This window comes from Dipodomys spectabilis, unplaced genomic scaffold (genome assembly GCF_019054845.1).
Source record: "Dipodomys spectabilis isolate Male_0828 unplaced genomic scaffold, ASM1905484v1 ptg000061l, whole genome shotgun sequence".
Lineage (NCBI taxonomy): Eukaryota > Metazoa > Chordata > Mammalia > Rodentia > Heteromyidae > Dipodomys > Dipodomys spectabilis.
Genome location: NW_024870738.1, coordinates 3,094,881 through 3,116,793, shown reverse-complemented (window position 1 = coordinate 3,116,793; position 21,913 = coordinate 3,094,881). Strand labels below are relative to the sequence as shown.

Genomic DNA, 21,913 nt, shown 5'->3' with positions numbered 1-21,913 from the left:
CAGTTTTTCAAAGTAGTTGTTACAAAACTCTCTCTCTCTCTCTCTCTCTCTCTCTCTCTCACACACACACACACACATACACACACACACACAACCACAACTGACACTCTTATCAGCAAGAGCTGAGAGTTACAGTTGCTTCACAATCTCACCAATGCATGGATTGCCAGTTCTTGTACTTTAAGCTATTCTAGGATAACCTTCCTATGTCAGTGTCTCTCAACCTTTGCTACATATTAGAAGTATCCAGTGAACTTTTGAAACCCCCAATAACTAGCCTGGATCTTGGGCCAATTAAATCAGTGTCTTTCCTCAAGATGCATGTATTTTAATTTTCCTAGAGAATTCCAAGTGAGCTTAGATGATTGAATACCAATGCCTTAAGTTACTTGAATACTGTCCTTAACTTCATCCCACAGAGTTAGCCCAATGAGCTCCCTTCCCAGAGCTTAGCATGCTCCTTCCCCTCTCCACAGCTTAGCATGCTCCCTTCCTAGGCAACACTAGGCCCATGTAGTAAAGGCAGTAAATAATCAGCCTCCAACCCCCCCCTGTACCTTAGGCTAGCACTTCTCTGGGGCAGCTACCACCATGAAGGCAGCAAGAGCCCCTTAGAGTGACCTTCAGGTCTGGGCAGCTGCAGGGGCTGCTATTTGGACAGCAGCCATAAACTCTAGTCTGCCATGATGAAGCCCCTGGCCCTCACGTCCACACCAGGGTCTCTGCCTCCTAGCCCTTCTAGCCCCTCCTAAACCTCTAGGTTATATAGGTCACCCCAGACAATAGCCGGCGCTTCTTCTCACTCCTCCCTTGTGAGAAGGGGTCTTGCCAGCCCCTTTCCCAGCAATAAACCTTCCTTTGTTCTTTGTACCTGGATGTCTGCGTGGTTTTCTGGCAAAGTCCACAACACACAGTCTTCTCCAAAACCACTGGTTTAGATTAGAATAAACTGAACACATTAATCTTTTAGAGAACTAAAATGTAACACACATTCTCTTTTTTTTGCTATTTTGTATTAGGATGCATCAGTCATTACAAGAAGAGTATAGTCTTATATAAAATCCATTCCTTTCCTGTGATCTCCTCATGTATCATGATAAACTTGAAGTCAAGATTTCCCCCAGAGGTTCTGGAAGTCTCCTCCTCTCCTGCCCTTGGGATCCTTATCAAGACGCTCGTTTAGCAGGTTTGAATTAGCTCAAGGGAAAATTGACTAATAGCTTCCTTGCTGTGTTGTCTCCACTTAAGCTCTGTAGGTTTCTTTTGTCTATCCAGAAGCTTTCATCCTGACTCATACAAATACATATGAGCTAGAGCAGAGCATTATTCCTCCAGCTGAAAAACTTGTAATGTGTGCAGCTGCATTGGATTCCATTTCAGGATGATAGATTTGGGGATTAAGTCTGTGCTGTTGCTTTCCTGTCTGTAAGTTTCCTAACAAACTGTACTTACATTACCTTGGTATGGGCCTCTCACATTGTGTCATGTTACAATTTACCATGAGATACTCAGGCAAAAGAATATAGAGGGGGAAAAGTATGAAAAGAAATGAGGGGATTCAACTCCATTCAAAAACCTCCACCTGTAGGCCCAATTGCCTTTTCTCATTGCTATTATGAAATCAGAGGTGTGTTGTATGAGCAATTTATCCAAATGTAGGGCCATATGTGTTAAAGTAGAAAGCATTGCTTGGTGTTGCTTCTTTATTGTACGATGTAGTTTCATGGCGCTTTTTCATAGACTGACACTCTATGCACCATCCACAGTGCTCTTTGTACGATACGATCTGGGAACGCTGCCAGAAGGCCTTTTCATAAAGAAATGACAATATAAAGTATGGCCATGTTCTCTTCGTAATCTTCAGTGGGAGGCACATTTGGCTCCAAGTGTGCTGTTCTGATTTATGGTGTCTGAGAAAAGCACTTTCCATTTCAGCCTCATTTCCCCTGTAACAACCTAACACGTTGTACTTGCTGCATCATTTAACTCCTATAATAGTGTTTATATTCGATGCTTTTCATTCCAAACCTGACTCAAAGGTCACCTTGTTTTTTGTTGGCTGAAGAGAATAAAGGTACCATCCTCCTTTGTGGTGAAAAGAGTAAGTATCTTACACTGGTATGTTGGCTGAGATAATGACTGGCCCTAAACCTCAGTTTTTGTGGAATGGAATCTATGGGGGGGGGGCGGGGGGGGGGGGCTGCACCACCCCGGTTGGAGTGGATTCTCTTTCTTGATAGTGAAGCAGATAGCCATTCTGCCTTAGGGAGAGGCAGTCTCCTGACAGCACCTGGAATGTTAATTCTGAGCAGAATATTGTGGAGCTTACTACATGTGGTGAGAGTTCATCCAGGCAAGAGCTCATCCTTATCAGTCCATTCTTGCCAAGGCTCTTTGTTGTTCTGTTTCCAGCCCTGCAGCCTTTTTCCAAGTCTTGACTCTTCGTTCTTTCCATCCACGTGCACACTCCTGCAATTCTCATTGTAATTTGCCTTTGTGTAAGTTAACTAGACCCTGCTTCTTCTGCTTGGGACCAGAAAACACTGACATTATCATTTTAATGTGCTCTGAGATCTGAGGAAAATTAGAAGAGAATCTCTGATGTTACAGTGGTGCTGAAATAGCCTTTGTACTCATTCCTCTGGAATAAGGCACTGATTGGCACTGCTATAAAATACTACTTAGCAAAGGTTATACTTGAAGCTCTTTGTTCCCTGTGCTTGTGTCATCTTAAAAGAAATGTGGCTAGCTGGGTACTGGTGGTCCCATTTGTAATCCTAGCTACTCAGGAGACTAAGAATCTGAGGATCCCAGTTCAAAGACAGCCTGGGCAGGAAAGTCTGTGAGACTCTTCTTATAGCCCAAAATTCACCCAAAAAGGCCCACAGTAAAGCTGTGGCTCAAGGTGTAGAATGCTAGCCTTGAGAAAAAAAGCTCAGGGACAGTGACCAAGCCCTGAGTTTGAGCCTCAGGACCAGTACAAAAAGAAAAAGGAAAGAAAAAAGAAAGCCCAAAGAGATACAGAACATTTAAGCATTGATAAAGATGAATTGAAAGGGAATTAAAAAAAGACATGCAAGTTTGAATTCTTCAAAGGTGACCAAATTGGAAAATTTTTGGTATCCAGAGAGAAGTAGAAGTTCACAAGCCACCAGGGAAGGGGAGAAATGGAGAGGAGAGACACCAGGAGATGAAGACAACTTTTTTGGTGTTTACTGGTGGCAGCCACATATATGTATGTAGCCTGCCACAAGGGGGCGCATGTGGAACATCTTCATAAAACAACGAAGGCTGCAAATACAAGTGTCCTATGCTCGGTTGAAGAGCAGCCTGAGCGTAGCTGACTCATCTTAGAAAGAAAAGGACCGTAAAACAAGCAACAGGATTTAAAAGTGCGGGGTAGGAATGGAGGGTTGTGGAGACTTTAACACTGTTCAGAAAGACCAATAAATGTGGGGGCAGGTGAAAATCCTGACTACTGAGCCAGAGGCATGATTTCCTCAGGTCTAAGGACTGTTGAACTATCTCTGTGTTTCAGGTGGTATTTTTTTTTTTAACCTTTAGTTGTCAGATGGTCACTAATTTAGTTAAAACCTGTCTGGCATTGGCAGATGGATTTATTCTAGGTGTCTCAAGTCATCTGGAATGATACCAGATACACAAGGCTTATATTAAAGAGGGATGGGGATTAACAGTTTTACCTTTTGAACTAAATTCTTATTGAAGTATAACATACATAGGCCATATATATATTCACACATATATGTAAAGTGCACAAGTTATAACCATCATTCATAATGTTCGTAAATTGAATATGACCATGCAGAAGCATTATAATTTTTCCAGAAATTATTAGTTTTCCTAAAATTTTCTCTTGATATTCCCTTCCTTCTCATACAGCTAAACATATCCCAATTTCTCTACCATAGATTTCTTTGGCCTCACTTTTAACCTTATATAACTAAAGCATATAGAATGTACTTTCTTGCTTTGATTAATAATATATTTTCAAATTCACGTACCGTGAGTAGAATTAGGTTGTTAATTCTCATATCTTTCTAGTATATTAATTAACACACCATGGTTTATCTGTTCTACTCAAATTAGAAATTATGGCTATATGGATTGTTCCATTGAAACTTTTTACAAATAGTATTACTATGCATTTCTGATAGGTCTATGTCTGTCTAGCAGTGAAACTCCAGATTTGTAATGCTGATTTTGTTTATAAATGACACCTAACCACAAGTTGCATATGATTTTTTTTGCCCATCCTGGGGCTCGAACTCAGGACCTGGGCACTGTCCCTGAGCCTCTTTGTGCTCAAAGCTAGCATTCTACCACTTGAGCCATAGTGTCACTTCTGGCTTTTTCTAAGTAGTTTATTAGAGATAAGAGTCTCATGGACTTTTCTACTGGGGCTGGCTGTGAAACACGATTTTCAGATCTCAGCCTCCTGAGTAGCTAGGATTATAGGCATGTCACCAAAGCCTGGCTGCATATGATTTTTATATCCCCCCCCCAAAGGAATTCAAATTCAAATGTGTTTTTGGCAACGTTGTTAGTGGTATATAGGTATAAGCTCTCAAAGAAATTACTGACAAAAGATAACTAACTTTTGCCGAATTACATTAAATCCAGAACTCTTCAGGGATGTTACAGAAAATATTCCCAGAGTAGCAGAAACAATATCAAATGAACAAGTGAACAGAACAATAACCTAGAAATGGAAAACTATATGATCTCAAATTGAGTAAAGGTATAAATGAGAACTTTTTTGCACAAGTAACCTTACTATTATTTTTTTGCAGTACTGGGGATTGAACTGAGGGCTTCGTATGCTTACAAGCCAGGTAGGTATTCTTCTACTTGAGCCACATCTCCAGCTTAATCTTGCTATTATAGGCTTACTTTGGGGCATTCCTTCTTGGTTCCAGGCCAAATTTCCATGATCACATATCTTTTTTGCAGTCCTGGGGTTTGAACTCTGGGCCTGGGCACTGTCTCTGAGCTTCTTTTGCTCAAAGCGAGCACTCTACCATTTGAGCCACAGTGTCATTTCCACATCTTACACATTTTTCGTGTGCACAACACTAAAATTTAGTGTGCAACACTAAAATTACATTTAATAACTTGATATTACATTTAAAAACATATCTCCAAGTCAGGCCTGGTGGCTTATATATGTCATCTCAGCTCTTTGGGAGGTGGAGATTGGGAGGATTGAGGTTCAAGGCCAACCTCAGGCAAAAATTTAGTGAGACTCCATTCAACCAATAGTTAGCTTGGTATGGTGGTATGTGACTGTCATACCAGCTACCCAAGGGGGCATAAATAAGAGGATTATAATCTGGGCTACATGGAGCAAAGATGTGAGACCCTATATGAAAAATAACCAAAGCAAAAAGACAGAAGGTATATTGGTAGAGTGCCTCCTAGCAAGTGTGAAAAGCTGAATTCACTACCAAAAAGCATTTTAAAAATCCAAAATGGTTATAAATACTCCAATCTACAAGCCCATTTTCTCATGGAAAATAATTCTTACTTAAACATATTCCCTAACAAGACAGAATGAAGCTACATCTACATACTTTGAATGGAGAAAAAAATGGAAAAAAACTATTTGGTATTTGTGATCAGGGTCTGGTTGAATGGGAGAATCATTTACATGGGCAGTTTTTGGATAGTCACTCAATCTAAGCCTTGAAGGACCTCAGATTTGCCAAAGGAGTTAAAAAAAACTCACTTAAAACATTCAATACAAATAAAAAATTTATAAATATTCAAGTCATAAAATTTACCAGTATTCAATAAAATCCAATTTTAAAATAAAAATATGCCTTGCCTCTATTCTTTCTTGGAGAGAAACTATCGGTGCTTTGGATTACTAGTCTGATAGCATTTCATCTTCCCCAAGAATTGCATTTATCCAAAATGATGCTAAGTAGTTATTATCGAATTCATCCTGTCAGTTTTCCAAAAACACTATAAATGTTCTAAAAGGAAAGACTATGTGAACTCAAAAACAACTGCTTTCAGAGCAGAGTATCAAATTATAACATGTTCTAAAATTCTGATATTTCTCCCTCAAAATGTGGAATGATTTCATCCCATGTTTATTTATTTTGCTGAAGTTAAATCCCATAACTGTTACCTTATGATCTGACTGAGCAAGATTTAAATAGCAGTCCTAGGAAAGCATGTTCCACAAAGTACTAGCTCGCTTCACTCAGAGAAGGTGAGCTGGGCTTGTATCAAAGGAGAGAATGTTCTTTGCAATCCTGTGGACTGGTAAGGAGCCATCACCCCTATCCCAATCTTTCAGTCATTCTTTCAGCTAACAGATTCCAGAAATCTATAGAGTCTGAAGTTGGGAAGTAAAGCTCTATGAGTGTCTTAAAATATATATTTTATATATTTACATATATATTCATATATCAATATTTTATATAAATATTAACATATATTTAGAAGTATATAAAAATATATTTGTATCTTAAGGTACAATATATATTTAAGGCACAAATGCATATATATACGTATTTATATATATAAACCACTTGTTTTATTCACATTACTTAAATAGCACAACTAAGTTATTGTCATAATGTTAAACCACTAGTAAATAACACACTTGTAATTGAAACCAAAAGTTTAAAGTCTACTTTAAACCAAAAGTTTTCCACCTGGTGAAAATTTCTAAATACTATCTTCTAATGATAATTTAAAAATCACCTTCAAATGGTTGTTCAAGGGATGAGTGTCTTGTGGTTTTCCCCTCTTCGGCACAAGGGCATCAACAGCTTTTGCTTTATACTGTCTTTTCTAGGATATTTGTTTAGGGAACAGAAGTGGGGGTATGGTTAGAGAATGGAGATGGGGATCTTCCTTTCTGTTGGCAGACCTTTACTTCTTAACCAAGGTACTGAAGATCTCCCTCCAGTGCAAACTCTCAGCAGGTATTCTATCAGCCCTTACATAGGATTGGGAGTTTTCTAATTCAGACTTACTCAGCTGTGGCACAATCCACCATGTAGAGAGCAGGGTCCATAGGTGCATTACCACACTCCTGAGAGACTTGGTTCTATACTTTCATTGCTTTAGGTGAAAGAAAACAGCTGGAGTGGTGCTGTTCAAGATGCATTGCACCCATAAATTGATATGTTGAATTGAACTTTGGTACAACCACTTAAAGATAATGACAAAGATGAAAGAAAATATACTAAAGAAAATAATAAAAGAAAATAGCTGAGGAACCTTCTATTTGGGAACTGTTTTAGACCTGTTTCTGATGTAGAATCTTCAATAACATACAGCTGTTTCTCCATTTCATCCATACAGATGTTTCTCTGAGATTATGTCCTGATAAAGCTATCATATAATTAAAATATCACAAGTCAAAGTGCTATATCTCTGTTACACGTCACAGGTTAACCTTGTATCTCAAAGGTGTTCAGAATATTTACATTATACTATCATTGAGGGAAATCATACAAGTTTTGTTTTTATAATAAAAGTGTTGAATACTTCATGGATAGACACAGATGGGTGTTTTGGAGACATGATGGGATGTGAGACAAAGCACAATATCCTTAAACTCCGCAGCAACACAATAGGCCACAGAATGTGCTTGTTAATTCTCATGATCACATGGCCGACTGGGAGATAGACCTCAATGCTACGGCTCAGCCTAACGAGGATCCTACCACATATTGATAGCCTGAGAAAATAGAATGATCCCGAATTCAAAGCACCATCATAAAACCAAAAAGTCATAAACCATAATAAATGAGGGACAGTCCAATGCTGCTCTTGAGGAATACAATCAAGATTCTTGGCTACACAAAGCTATTCTTGGATTTGAGAAAAGAGAAATGGAAAATAAAAGCATCAATTTTTAACTTTTCTGTTTTTAGTCCTTTTACTTGATAATTTATATTTTGGTAGCCCTCTGAGTTTTTGAATTTAACAAGATATGTTAATTTACATTGGAAGATGAGACTTACTGAAGCATTCATCTTTTCCCATAGCAGAAATTTTAAAAAAATTAAACAATATGAAGTGTTTCCATAATGAAAAAATATTTAAAAACCAAATACTCATACACATAGAATCATCAACATACCATGTAACGGATGATCATTTGGCTATTATTATTGCAAATCATTCAAATACTCAAGTTTAGCTATTAAAGTTCAGTCTGAGACACTTAGGCAAAGATTATTTTTAATGTCACAATTTCCAAGAATCACCACAAAAGTCAAACAGCTAACCATTTTTCTAAACTGTTTTTGTCTTTATTCCAAACTATTGATTGAGAAATTCATCAAGTCAACTAGAAAAAGCAGATCTACTGGGTTAGGGACATGAACTTCCATCTCCACATTTTATAATATAACGTGGAAATTCCAGAAATGAATGAAATGCTACAGTGGTAGTATATTTAAAGTGAACATTGGCACACTTGATACAAGAAAAGAATCTTAAAAATGGCATTTCCATTGGTACAATATAATTTTTCAGTTTGTATTTCTAAATTGGAGGAGCTTATAATGTAATATAAAAAGAGAATGATATAAAAAGGCAAATATAAAGATATAAAAGTTGATAGCAGCACTCAGCCTTCCACAGATAGAAGGTCATCCGGACAGAAGCCTGAGATTAGCAAGACGCCGTCCACTGCTATTTCTCCAGTTTTGCCCTTGCCACGTTCTGCTTCAAAAATGATCTAATAATGAAGAGAGGACAAAAACTATGTGAAACATTCAAAAGAATGATACACTCAAACTATTAATAAAGACTAAACTCACATATTCCTACTGCATAGAAACTGGCTTTGACATTGGCTACATAGGACATACAGTAAAGTGTTTTCCAGATGTGAGGTGTTCACATTGACTTCTGTTCAGGTAAACCAAGTTCCCACAAAGCTGAGGAGGGTAGGGCTTAAATGAAAATTTTGGAGGGCCAGGGATATAACTCAGTGGGCGAACACTCGCAGAAAATGCAGAAGGCCTTCTCTGGGTTCTCCCTCCTTAACATCACATATACATACAAGAGTTCATTCATGGTGGTAGACATCTGTAATCCTAGCACTTGGGAGGCAGAGGCAGGAGGATCTCAAATTCAAGGTTAACCTGGGCTACTGAATGAGACCTGTCAAACACACAAATAAACAAACAAATGGAAAAAAGGATTCTCATCTGAAAATATGAGAATGAAATTACTGAGTAAAAACAGAAAATAAATACAAGTTTAACCATCAAAACCAGGTTAAAATAAAAGGTAATATGGCTTAAGGATATCCAATATAAAACTATATAGTTGAAAGGAAATTTATTTGCTGTATTTGAACTTTGGTTGTTATAGTAGTATACCTAATTTACTTAAAATTTGGGTTTATGTATTTAGAAAATGTATGAAAAGACATTTTTCATGTGTTAAAATGTTTTACTAGAGTATAATAATCATTTTTGTTTAAGATATCTATTAATAATCAAAGAGAAATATCTTTATATTCTACTTTGAAATTTTGAATGCATAGAGTATTAAAGAATTATGTTCAGGGCTAGAAAGGTGGCTCAGGGGTAGAGCGCTTGCCTTGCATGTATAAGGCCCTGGTTTTGATTCCTCAGCACCACATAAGCAGAAAAAGCCAGAAGTGGCACTGTGGCTCAAGTGGTAGAGTGCTAGCCTTGAACTGAAGAGCTGAAGGACAGTGCCTAGGCCCAGAGTTCAGCTCCCACAATGGACAAAAAAAGAAAAAAAAGAATTATGTTCAAATAGAACACAAAATGACAGTGATTTCACTTAACAAAACTTAGATATATAGCGATTATTTTGTATTCACCCATTTTCAGACAAATACGATTAATATAAATATTTATTGAGTAGATGTTTATGCTTCTTCAACACTGTAATGCTCTTCAGAAAGTAGTTTGTCTCAATATTAAAACATTATTTACCATAGCTAAGATATGGAACCAACCCAGATGCCCCTCAGTAGATGAATGGATCAAGAAAATGTGGTATATATACACAATGGAATTCTATGCCTCCATCAGAAAGAATGACATTGCCCATTTGTTAGGAAATGGAAAGACTTGGAAAAAATTATATTAAGTGAAGTAAGCCAGGCCCAAAGAAACATAGGTCCCATGGTTTCCTTATTTGCAACATCTAGTATATGTCTGAGTCAAGCAGAAAAGGTCAGATAAGTTGATGTTAGGGAAACGAACCCTAAGATATGTATTCAAATGTTTTTTTCTTTCATGAGATTGTTTCTAACACATTTATAAGATTATTTCTTTGCTGCTTTGTATGTCCCCTTCCCCCTCCCACAGTATAACCTCTGCTTTCACTGTATTTGATGTCGGTATAATTTGTGGAGGGGAAGGGAAAAAACAAATCGTTTAAATAGGGATACAGGTGGACCCATTGCAACAATGAGATGTACAAGTCGTTATGTTGAAAACAAACTTTACAACTCTGTTGCGGGGGGGGGGGGGAGGAGTGGAGGGGGGAGAGGAATGGGTGGGGGACGGGGGAGGATGGGAAGGGATGGGAAGGGGAAACAAAGGAGGAGGCTACAATGCTTGATAAGAAATGTACTCATTATCTTGCCCATGTAATTGTAACCCCTCTGTACAGTATTTTCACAATTAAAAAAACCATAAAAACCAGCAAAATACTTAAAAATGCAAAATTATAAAGATAACAATAGCTACAATTTAGGAAGTACCTATTCAATATCATCCACAAAAAAGTATATCTCCCAGAAAAAAGGAAGAAGTTTGTACATTCTACAAAATTTAGAGGACAGCCTGATGATTCAGACTCAAAAATGATTAAGGTTACTTTAGACCAGAAGCTTTAGAGAGAAAAGAATATTTAATTTGGAACATGTTGCTCTTCCTTAAAAGCATTCATACATATATTCTGTCAAACTGGAATTTGACAATCACCTATGCCAACTATGGTTATAAATAGATTAAAACATGTATTCATATGGAAAGCAAACCACAAAAGCATTCATACAATGCTTATTGTGGTGGGATTATGAATCTTTACTTTTTACAGTGAAAGAATTTCTCTTTGGCTTTTCTAAACTTTAAAAAATAATAAATTCCAAATTTAGAGAAAATTGGCATTTTGAAGTCAGATTAAAAATCAACAGTGTCATTATATTACTCACTGTCATCTCTTTTTGCTTTATATATAGTTACACAATAGTTTTCAAAATGACTGAAATAAAACACAGCCTTGCTGTGATCATTAAAAAAAAGCATTTTAAAATTACCTTTTGGTTGTCATTTACTGTGCCAAATTCTGCACATAAAACTAATAAGAGGGCTGGGAATGTGGCTTAGTAGTAGAGTGCTTGCCTAGCATGCATGAAGCCCTGTGTTCTATTCCTCAGTACCACATAAACAGTAAAAGCCAGAAATGGTGTGTGGCTCAAGTGGTAAAATGCTGGCCTTGAGAAAGAGGAAACTGAGAGACAATGTACAGGCCTTGAGTTCAAGCCTCAGGACTGGCAAAAAAAATCTAATAAGAAAAATAGTGTTTTTTTAAAAAATATTAAGGAATGTACAAGACCAGGAATCCTAGCTATTCAGGAGGGTGAGATCTAAGGATTGTGGTTCAAAATCAACCTGGACAGAAAAGTGTGAGACTCTTATCTCCAATTAGCCACCATAAAGCTGGAAGTGGAGCTGTGGCTCAAGTGGTAGAATGCCAAACTTGAGCAGAAAAGTCAAGAGTCAGTGCCTAGACCCTGAGATCAAGCCCCAGTACTGGCATAAAAAGAAAAAAAAAAAACAAAGAAATGTAAATGGAAAATCACTTTACTCTAGAGTACAAGCTTAGTGAGTTAGGGGAAATCTTATTTTTCTTTATATCCCTAGAAGACGGACATTTCAGTAAATGTTCAGTGAATTATTAAAACATGTAAATAGCTACTTTAATCATTTCTTTTTCACTTACACTTTTGGTAGTATCAATCCCTTGATACAACTGAATTTTTCCTGTCTTCCATCTTTCATCCCCATTCTTGGTTTCTTCCCATGCCAAGGCATTGTTACTGTTTTTCACAAACACTCGAAGTTTTCCTACTTTGTTTCCAGCCAGCCGGTAGTCAAAGAGTAAACAGAAGTTGCTTTGGGGTTGCAGGCCTGGCAGGAGAAGTTTCAGTCGGCCGACATCCTTCTTGTGCCCGGCCAATGCTGGAACTGCCATATAATAGCCAACGGCTTTAAGAGAACAAGAATGTACAGTCAATGAAGCCATTGGAAAGGGGCTGGCTACAATATATAAAATAGCTATAGAAATGAACAACACTCTGCCGCAGAGAAAGCTGAAGTCCTTTATTATCACTTTGAATACTTGAAAAAAATGTTCATGCTAAAATGAAGTTTTGGAATTACAGAGTTGCAACCCTTCATTATATAGAGAAGGAAACTGAGGAATGTGTCCACATTCATCAAGCTTGGTCATAGTAGATAGGTTAACCTTGCCTTCGGTCTTCAGTGTTAGTCTCACAGGAATGTGATGAATCCTCTCGAATCTAACCCCAAATTCCAAAAGGGATTCTTGTTAGGAAATATTGAAATTTTCTGATTGTACATTAGGTTTAAAAGAAAAAAAATCTCTAAGCGGAATTAGTTTCAAGGAAGTATCTAGAAGGAGGATCTTTTAGCTGAAGGTGGAGACTATATATTCCCAAAGAAATAATTTTACTAGTAAGGAACTGGTATCCCAGATATATAACAGGTGTCCTTAGTTATATAGTCAGCCTACAGAAGACAGAAATTCAGTATGGGTTGTAAATGACATGTGTAAGACAAAATGCTCTTCTCAAGGAGGAAAGCCAGTGTTCATCAATAACGTTGAATTAGGCAGTAGAAAGGGCAGGACATCCACAGGTTAGGGGTGACAATGAGAAAAATCCAAAGTCAGGACTGGCAAGAAATCCACCAGTAGGGGCTGGGAAGGTGGCTCAGTGGTACAGCGCTTGCCTTGCATGCCTGAGGCCCTGGGTTCGATTCCTCAGCACCACATAAGCAAAAAGAAAAAAGCCGGAAGTGGCGCTATGGCTCAAGTGGTAGAGCGCTAGCCTTGAGGGACAGCGCCCAAGCCCAGAGTTCAGGCCCCACGACCGGACCCCCCCCCAAAAAAAGTAATCCTCCAGTAACAGAAGAGAAAGCTCAAGCCAGGATTTAAAGTCATGGACTTCACACTAACATGATGTAATTTTTTAATGCTTTGAAAAATGACTGCAGGAGATGACTACATCAAGGTTGGAGATAATAATCTAGAGATAATCGCTAGAGATAACAATCTCTTTTAAGATGTATTTCTTCCAGAAATACAGAAAACTACAGAGAAACATGGCTAGTGTACAAGAGAAAAGGAAGAATTCCTTTCTGCCTTTCCCCCAATGCTTCAAAACTTTATGTGATTCCCTACATCTTTCTCTCCCAGAAGAGGAGTTGGTAAATATAAAAGTTGGTGAAGCAGCAGTTGGTGGGTCAGGTAGGTGCAGGGGAAATTATGATAAGAGAATATATGCTGGATCAAGTGAGACATCCATTTGGGAAAACTGTGGAAGGTCTAAATATTTCCAAAGATGACAAACCACCCTGACCTAAGGAGTGAGAGGATCAATAACCCTCCACCAGTGGAAAGCCTTTTGTTTTTGTTTTGTTTTTACCTTTGCCATATTGCAGAACATGAAATAGTTAAATCTAAATACCATTATCTCGATCAGCAGGATTCCAGTCAAAGTCATCTTCTCTGTCCTGTTTCCAGTCACAGACCCCATGATCAAAGCTGCAGTCAACTGAGATGTTTAAATCTGATTTTAAAAAAGACACATTTTTACAACCATTCAGTATATTAGAGCCAGGGTGCTAGTAGCTCACATCTGTAATCTCAGCTACTCAGGAGGCTGAGATCTGAGGGTAATGGTTTGAAGCCAATTCAGGCAGGAAAGTCTATGAGACTCATCTCCAATTAATCACTAGAAAACAGGAAGTGCTACTGTGGCTGAAGTGGTAGAGCACTAGCCTTGAGCAAAAGAAGCTCAGGGACAGCACTGCTGAGGCTCTGAAGGCCAACACACACACACACACACACACACACACACACACACACACACACACACACACACACACACACACACACACACACACACACGAACATCAGAAAAATAGCTAACATTAGGAGATACACACACAAAAACATCAGAAAAATAGCTAACATTAGGAGCTTTGGAAGGCAAAGTCATATTTTCAGTTGCAAAGAGTACAGATCATGGAAACTGAATTGCTCATAGGGTTGCCCTATTTTTACTTAAACCTGTGAAGACATTCTCAACACATTTAGTTGTGATCTTAAAAAAGGACAATAAAATAAAAATAAAACAAGTAATAGGCAAGATCTGCATGAGCAAAGAAAAATAGGGCATACAATCAATTGTTCATAAAATTCTGGTCAGAAAAATAAATTGTCTTCTACCCAAATAAATAAGTAAATATCTTGCCAGAACTTTCTAGATTATTTGTACAATACAAAATTTCACATAGATTATGACTAATCAACATTTTAACTTAAGAGTGTAAATGTGTTTTTTTTTCCTTTGCTGTATTTTATGTTGTTTTCACATCTGGGGTGTGCTTACAGACCTAATTATCCAGGGTAAGAAACTTACTTGGGGTCATATCTCATACACACAAGCCAACCACCCCATATATCTAATTCTCATGCGTTGTCATGGTTGGCATCTGAACTATTCTCTAAAGATTGTATGACCAAGAAGTGGTAGCCAGCCTGTGGTGTTACTGGCCCGTAGTACAAGCCTTGGGAAGTTGGGCCTAGTGGAAGGAAGTGAGGTAACTAGGGGGCGTGCCCTTGAAAGGGGATTCTGGAACTGCCCTTTCTTCTCTTTCTGCTTTCTGACTAGGAGAGTTAGCAGTGTTATATTCTGCCACACACTTTGCCGTAATATTCTGTTTGCCACAGGTCCAGAGCGGTGCGCCTAAATAACCACAGGCTGAAAACCTCTGAAAGCACGAGTCAAATAAATCTTTTATCCTTATCAGATGATAATCTCAAATATTTGGTTATGTTGATGGACAATTGACTAACATGACCACCAAGTCAGTATTTCCCTTGCCATAAATCATTCCAGGGTCAGGTACCAAACAGTTGAGGACAGCTCTTGTGCTTTAAAGCTCTTTGTAAGCATTCCAGTTAGTCAATCCTAAGTGTTTTTCTCTGCCCTCCCTTGCTTCTTCTCATAGAAAGGCTGAGGCCTACATTTTTCCCTGCCTCATGTCTCTGTCTCTTGATTGTAGATGTTCCCCCTGGGGCCTGTGTGTTCCCATCTCTTGGGAAATCTAACTTATGAATCTTTTCTATGATATTGTCCTCTTCATATTACTCAGGTACTTCCATCAATTAAAATCTCATGAGCTCAAATAAGAGCTAAAGTAACAAAATTTTCCTCATAATTGTGACATTCCAGTTAGAAATTTGCCACCAGTAGGTTGGATCAAATATTCTGAGACAATGCCAGTTTCTACATTGTTTCTGGGTTCTTCATGCTAGAATGACTCCCTTGTTGAGAGAAATATAGTTGGAGTCAACTAGAACAAATTTTGAACCAGTGCCTGTGGTTACTTTTATGTAGAGCTGAGGCCAGCAAACGAACATCCTGGCTTACTGCCCATTTTTGTAGAGTTTTATTGAAACCCTCTCTGTTCATAAATTTATATATCTATGTGTGGCTACCTCTGAGCTACGAGGACAGAGGTGAGGAGTTCCTCCAGAGATCAAGTGATCTACAAAGCCTAAAGTATTTATTATCTGGCCCTTCAGGATAAAAGTTTGCTGACTTCTGATGCAGATTTAAAAAAAATACCAGTATGAAAGAGTGAGAAGATGGAGATACTTCTGATTTAAAACGAAAGCTAGCCTCTGGCTCTGATTTTGGAGTTTCAGCTATATATGTCAAGAAATAAAGGAATACAAGGAGGGAATAAGTATCTTTTTCTTGACTCATTTCAAATTGTTAAATATTTTCACAAACATTCTGTCACCCCTATGGTTTTCACATATTAAAACATGAATATGTAGCTCACATTTCTGACTTAGGTGCTGCTTTTCAGACCAAGATGCATATTTAATAGCCAGCTGCTGGTGTCTCAAGCCTGTAATCCTAGCTACTCAGGAAGCTGAGATGTGGTTTGAAACCAGTCCAGGGAGAAAAAGCCACAAGAGCCCATCTCCAAAATAACCAACAAAAAGATGGGCTGAAGGCAAGGCTCAAGTCAAAGAGTACCAGCTGATGAAGCCAAGTGCATGTGAGCCTTTCAGTTAACAAAAAGTCTATCATCAGAGCCTCAGAACTAAAATTCATAAGCAATTTGTCCAAATTCCGATGATACTAGGTGATGGAAGTGAACCTGAATCCTAAACCAGACTGAAATCCAAGATGTTCATTCTGTACATATCCTAAGTCAGCACAAGCACAAATGACCTGCCTCGCCAACCATAAATGCACAAGCAAAAAAAATCAACAAATATTGCTGTGGGCCAATTCCAGTTTGTAGTGGTTTGTTATTCAGCATTACTATAGTAAGAGTAAATTATTTTGGTGGGAATTTTCAGGTTGTAAACATTCTGGATATAGACAAATGAGTAAATTTCTCCCATCTTCAACATATAGTCTGCCTGAAATTATTACTCTCAAGTCATGTGAGAATGGCAGAAACTAGCCTTACTTATATTGTAACTATTGGCATTAATCACACAGGACCTACTATTTTTAATGCTGGTATTGTGTGTCATGATATAATGGTTTTTCCCTTGACAGTTTATGAATGAAGCAGTAATTTAAAAGTAAAAACCTCATCCTATGGAGAAATGAATATGGACAATATGAGAGGATATATACATAGGAGAACGAATTGTTTACCTTTGTGCTCCAGTTTGGAATTTAGAGATTTTCTTTGGGTCAGAACCAAATCCAAGTCACCTTCTTCATTAACCTTAGGGGCTGAAAAAGATCACTTGATAAGTTATGAAGAAAAGAGAACCAAATCCACACATGCTCAGAAAGAATGAATTCAATGACTGCAAAAAGAAGGTTTTTATCATGTATTCTATTTTTTTTGTTGACTGTGGGGCTTGAACTCAGGGCCTGAGTACCATCCCTGAGTTCTTCTGCTAAAGGCTAGAGCTCTGCCACTTTGAGCCACAGTCCCAGTTCTAATTTTCAGGTGGTTAATTGGAGATAAGAGTCTCACATACTTTCATACTGGGCTGGCTTCAAACTGTAATCCTCAGATCCTCCTGAGTAGCTAGGATTACAGGTGTGAGCCACCAGTGCCCAGCTAATCATGTATTGTAATGACAGAATATATTGGAGTAGTGTCCTTCCCCCCACCATTTTCCAATCATTCACAGTTTCCTCATCTAGAACAACATTTTCCCCCAGAAGTTCTTTTAGATGAACTAAGCACATCTTTTCTCACCAGGTTTTGTGGTTATACTTCCTTGAGATTTGTACTAGTAAGGAGGTAATGTGACTGGTATGATATTTCTTAGACAGGTGGTTTCACTTCTAACTTATCTTTTGGTCAGTTACAACTGGCATTTATATATATGATCACCACTCATAGAACCAAAACAGACAAAGCAAAATATAGAGTAATCAATGAAGACCCAATAAGAAGAACATGAAGTTCAGTGTGGGGATATGGGCTGGGTTAATATAGAAACTGACCTAGAGGGACTGAGACCTATGGAGAGTTCTATACTGCAACCATTATAAAGAGATATATAGCAATTAGCTTGTTTATGCAGAAAATTAAGCTCCACTATAACATTTCCTCTATGCCTTTCTACTTTGACTTTTAATCACCATAACCCTATGACTGTGAAGTTCCCTTTTCATAGCAAGAAGTAGCTTGGCAGACTTATGTGGTAAGGATCTCTCTAATTTGGGATATGAGTGCATTAGAGGGAGAGCTTGGTTGGTAGACCACTGTGCCCACAGGAACAGCAGGTTTCCTGCATTGGTGGGTATGTGCCATGATGGAAGTCCCAAGGTAAGGGAACAGAATTTACTTTCTTCATTTCCCAGAGCAGCAGATTAACACCTGTGTAAGGAGCTCTCTATACCTTACACAGTGCTCTGCTTCTCAGGATTTAAGGGCCTTCCCTTCCCTTTACCCTTCCCCTTCCCTTTTTCCCTTCCCCTTCCCCTTCCCCTTCTCCTTCCCCTTTCCCTTCCTCTTCCCCTCCCCTTCCCTCCCCTTCCTTTCCCCCCCTCTCCCTTCTCCCTCTTTCCCTCTCCTCCCCCCTCTCTGTTTGTGTGCTAGTCTTCCGGGCTTAAACACAGGGCCTGGGTGCAATCTCACAGCTTTTTTTCTTTTTTTGCTTGAGGCTAGTGCTCTCCCACTTGAGTCATCACTCCGTTCTTGGCTCTTGGGGCAGTTAATTGGAGGTAAGAGTCCCATGGACTTTCCTGCCTGGGCTGGCTTCGAACTACAATCGTAGGATCTCAGCCTTCAGAGTAGCTAGGATTACTGGTGCGAGCCATGGGTACCCAGCCCAGCATTTCTCTTTAAGGCCTGAAACTGGTTTTCCTTTCATTTGCGAGGAAGGATCATAATTCATTTTTTCACTAAGTGTATAAATAACAAGAGTGATACTTACAAAACACATCTCCTCGAAGGCTTCGTTCCTGCTCCACATCGTTCTTCAAGGCTTTCTCTAATGTTTTCTCTTTCTCAAGCCCCTCTTTCATTCTCTCTTCCTTCCCTGGCTTTTCTCTATTAGTGTGGCCATTCCTGGCAACACTCTCTTCAGGACTGAAGGACTGCAAGTTAACCTTAGGGGGGTGAGTGCCAGTGGGTCCTGGGGTGACGTTTTGGATTCTCAGCTTCTTTTTCATGCTGTTTTTGTGAGCAAGCAACTTTTTGATTCGGTCTTTGATGGGCCCAGGTATTTTGCGGCTTTCCTTCACAGACTTTTCAGGGATAACTGAAACACAGGTGAGAAGATCCAGATTGGCTGATAATTAGCTCACGCTTGAACAATGGAACATTTTGGAAGTATTAAAAGTGCAATAAGTGAATGCTTCTAGAATCAACTCATATGAGGTTTCCCCATACATGCGGCTATTTTTTAATGTGATTATTTTTTTTTAAATGTATCATAAAGGTGATGAACAGAGGTCTTTCAGTTACATAAGTAATGAGTTGAGTTCTTTTTAAATGCTGTCACCCTTTTCCCCATTTTCTCCCGTTTACCCCTCCCCCCCCCCAAGTTGTAAAGTTCATTTCCAACATAGTGTCTAGTGAGTATCATTGTTGCATTAGCTCATCCTTTGTCCTTGCCACTGGTTTTTAACAGTTAAAATGTCATGGCATTTATCCTATTTACCTTTTGTTACAGGAAACATTTTATTTTGCTTCAGAAGCTATTTTAGTAAAAAAAAAATTTGGTACTACCTAGTTAGGCTACAGATTCCAAAAGTAAAGTGGATTTTCCAGGGTCTACTGATATTTCTATTTTTCTGAAGAGAGATTTGATGTTCATATACTGTTTTACCACCAAGTTAAACCATAAATATTTTCTGTCATGATCCCTTTGTGAAATGTAAAACTGGTGTATATGGATCTAATTTTCCTTTCCCCTTCTCTTTGCTTAAAAATTTTTTCAGCTCAGTCAACCACTATCTGAAAACAGTCTCCTATATTAACTCTTTTATATTAATTTCCGATTTATTTATTTTTGGTGGTATTGGAATCTGAACTCAGGGCCTCATGCTTGATAAGCAGATGCTCTCCCACTGAGCCATTACTCCAGATCTTTTTTGTACTGGTTATTTTTGAGATAAGGTCACATTTTCTGCCAGGCACATATGTATGAACCACGATCCTCTTGTTTTCTGTTTATAATGTAGCTAGGATTATAATCACATGTCACTACGTCTTGCTGTTCACATTGAGGAGTCACCTCATGGACTTTTCTGCCTGAGCTGGCCTGAAACTGCAGTCCTCCCAATCTCAGCTTCCCACATAGCTAGGATGACAGATGTGAGTCACTGGTACCTGGCTTCGTTTGCTATTTATTGAAATTAAGTTGCTTTAAGAAACACACCTCTAGCTAGCCCGGGAAGAAGAACCCATAAGACTCTTACCTCCAATTAACAACCAAGAAGCCAGAAGTGGAGTTTTGGCTCAAGTGGTAGAGCACTAACCTTGAGCCCAAGACCAACACACACACACACACACACACACACAGACACACACACACACACACACACACACACACACACACTATACATCTAGATCATTCCTCCTATTTTGATGTAGATCAATGACTTGGGGTGGGAGTGAGGACAGAATGGCTAGTGTAGAAGATCTCAGGAGGTAGATAAGGCTTTCAGCCCAATATTATACATCGGGCACCTGGGAAATACAAAGCGCCTTGCTCAGGGTCACTCAGCTGGCTAGGAGCTGAGCTAGAATTTGAGGGTGAAGCATATGAACAACTGATTTTTCAATTCTTATTTTCATGATAGGTTTATTCCTGCTTTATGGATTAAGGCCACTTTGCTCTAGACTGGCTCAAATTCCTTGAGATTTATGATTCAAAGATATGTATCCTTTCCCAGGAATATTCTCATAACAATGATGAATGTCCAACTGATGGTAAAAATGTAATTGGTTAAAAATTAATAGCACTGATACTTAAAATCAAATACTTTGTCCTACTAGAAACTCTTTGGGGATAAGCTAGTCTAACATTACGTAAGAAAGGGTCTGATAACTCCCGAGTCAATTTACTCAAATCAACTACTTAAATATAGTTTAGAGGGAATTAAATTCTGATGCCAAAATGAATACTGTGGAAAGAGGTTGGAGTGGGATTTTATTAGAATATTTTTCTTGGCAATGTTTTAATCTTTTCTCTTCCTTCCTTCCTTCTTCATCATTTGGCTAATTCAATTTTTTCCCAAAGTAGTTAAAAATAAATAAAGAGTAGTTTGCATTTTTCTTTTCTGTGTAATCAAAAGGGAAAGAAAGTTCTTTGAAAATGTATATGCTCTTTATACAGTGCTTTTACTTTGACATCAGTCTACAGTTAGTAGGACATAAATACAGTATGCTTCTTTTCAATGAGACATTTTAGTTATTTCTCATTGTGACAGCTTATATGTATTTGGCACAAAATGAACTAGCACTAATAAAAGTAATACATCACTACTTATTTTCCTGACCTTCGCTTGGCCTGTTTTCAACTTCTTTGCCAGAAGTTGTATTGTTAAGTTTTGTTTAGAATGTGCTGATTACATATAGGTGTTTATGGGAGGCCTCACTACCTAATTTTATGTATGCATCTCTGAATCATTCACAGTATGCAGTGTGAATAATTAAAAGGAAACACCCATTCATTGTAAATTTCCTTCATGTAAGCAGTAACATAAAACTAAGGACCTTTAATAAATGATGAGGAGTAGGTTGCAGTGTACTCCAAACAAACCTAAACATCTGCTTTTAGTTTTTGCTTTGAAGTTTCAAATGTTCTTGTTGAAAACAAAAACAAAATCAAAACATCACAACCTTTGTAGTGTCAATAATTTCATTCCCTCAATATGTACAAAGAAAACTGAGCGAAGATGAAAATGCATATACATAACTGCATTTGGCTTTATCTAGGTACTGCTGTTTTGAATTTGATATAATAAATGATTATTTTCTTTTAAAATGTCTTAACAGGTGGACAGAGGAAGGGTGGGTGAGTAAAGTCATCCTACTTAATGTGCATATGTGAAAATGGAACTAGTTAACTCGAGGGGACGGGTGGGGCTGGAAGAGATGGGGAGAACAACGGAAGG

The 21,913-nt window shown here is 38.3% G+C and overlaps 1 protein-coding gene across 1 annotated transcript in view; it reads right to left on the bottom strand.

The window, feature by feature from the left end:
* Positions 1-8,209: 8,209 nt before the first annotated feature.
* The window catches only part of Egfl6 (EGF like domain multiple 6), a 46,597-nt gene continuing 32,893 nt past the window's right edge, over positions 8,210-21,913 (bottom strand). Inside the window, exons 8-12 of the mRNA XM_042680512.1 lie at positions 18,724-19,050; positions 16,979-17,059; positions 13,754-13,855; positions 11,986-12,251; positions 8,210-8,728 (exon numbers count right to left, since the gene is read on the bottom strand). Of these exons, the coding sequence (XP_042536446.1) occupies positions 8,618-8,728; positions 11,986-12,251; positions 13,754-13,855; positions 16,979-17,059; positions 18,724-19,050 (887 nt within the window). The 3' untranslated portion in view covers positions 8,210-8,617. The remainder of the gene's footprint in view (positions 8,729-11,985; positions 12,252-13,753; positions 13,856-16,978; positions 17,060-18,723; positions 19,051-21,913) is intronic.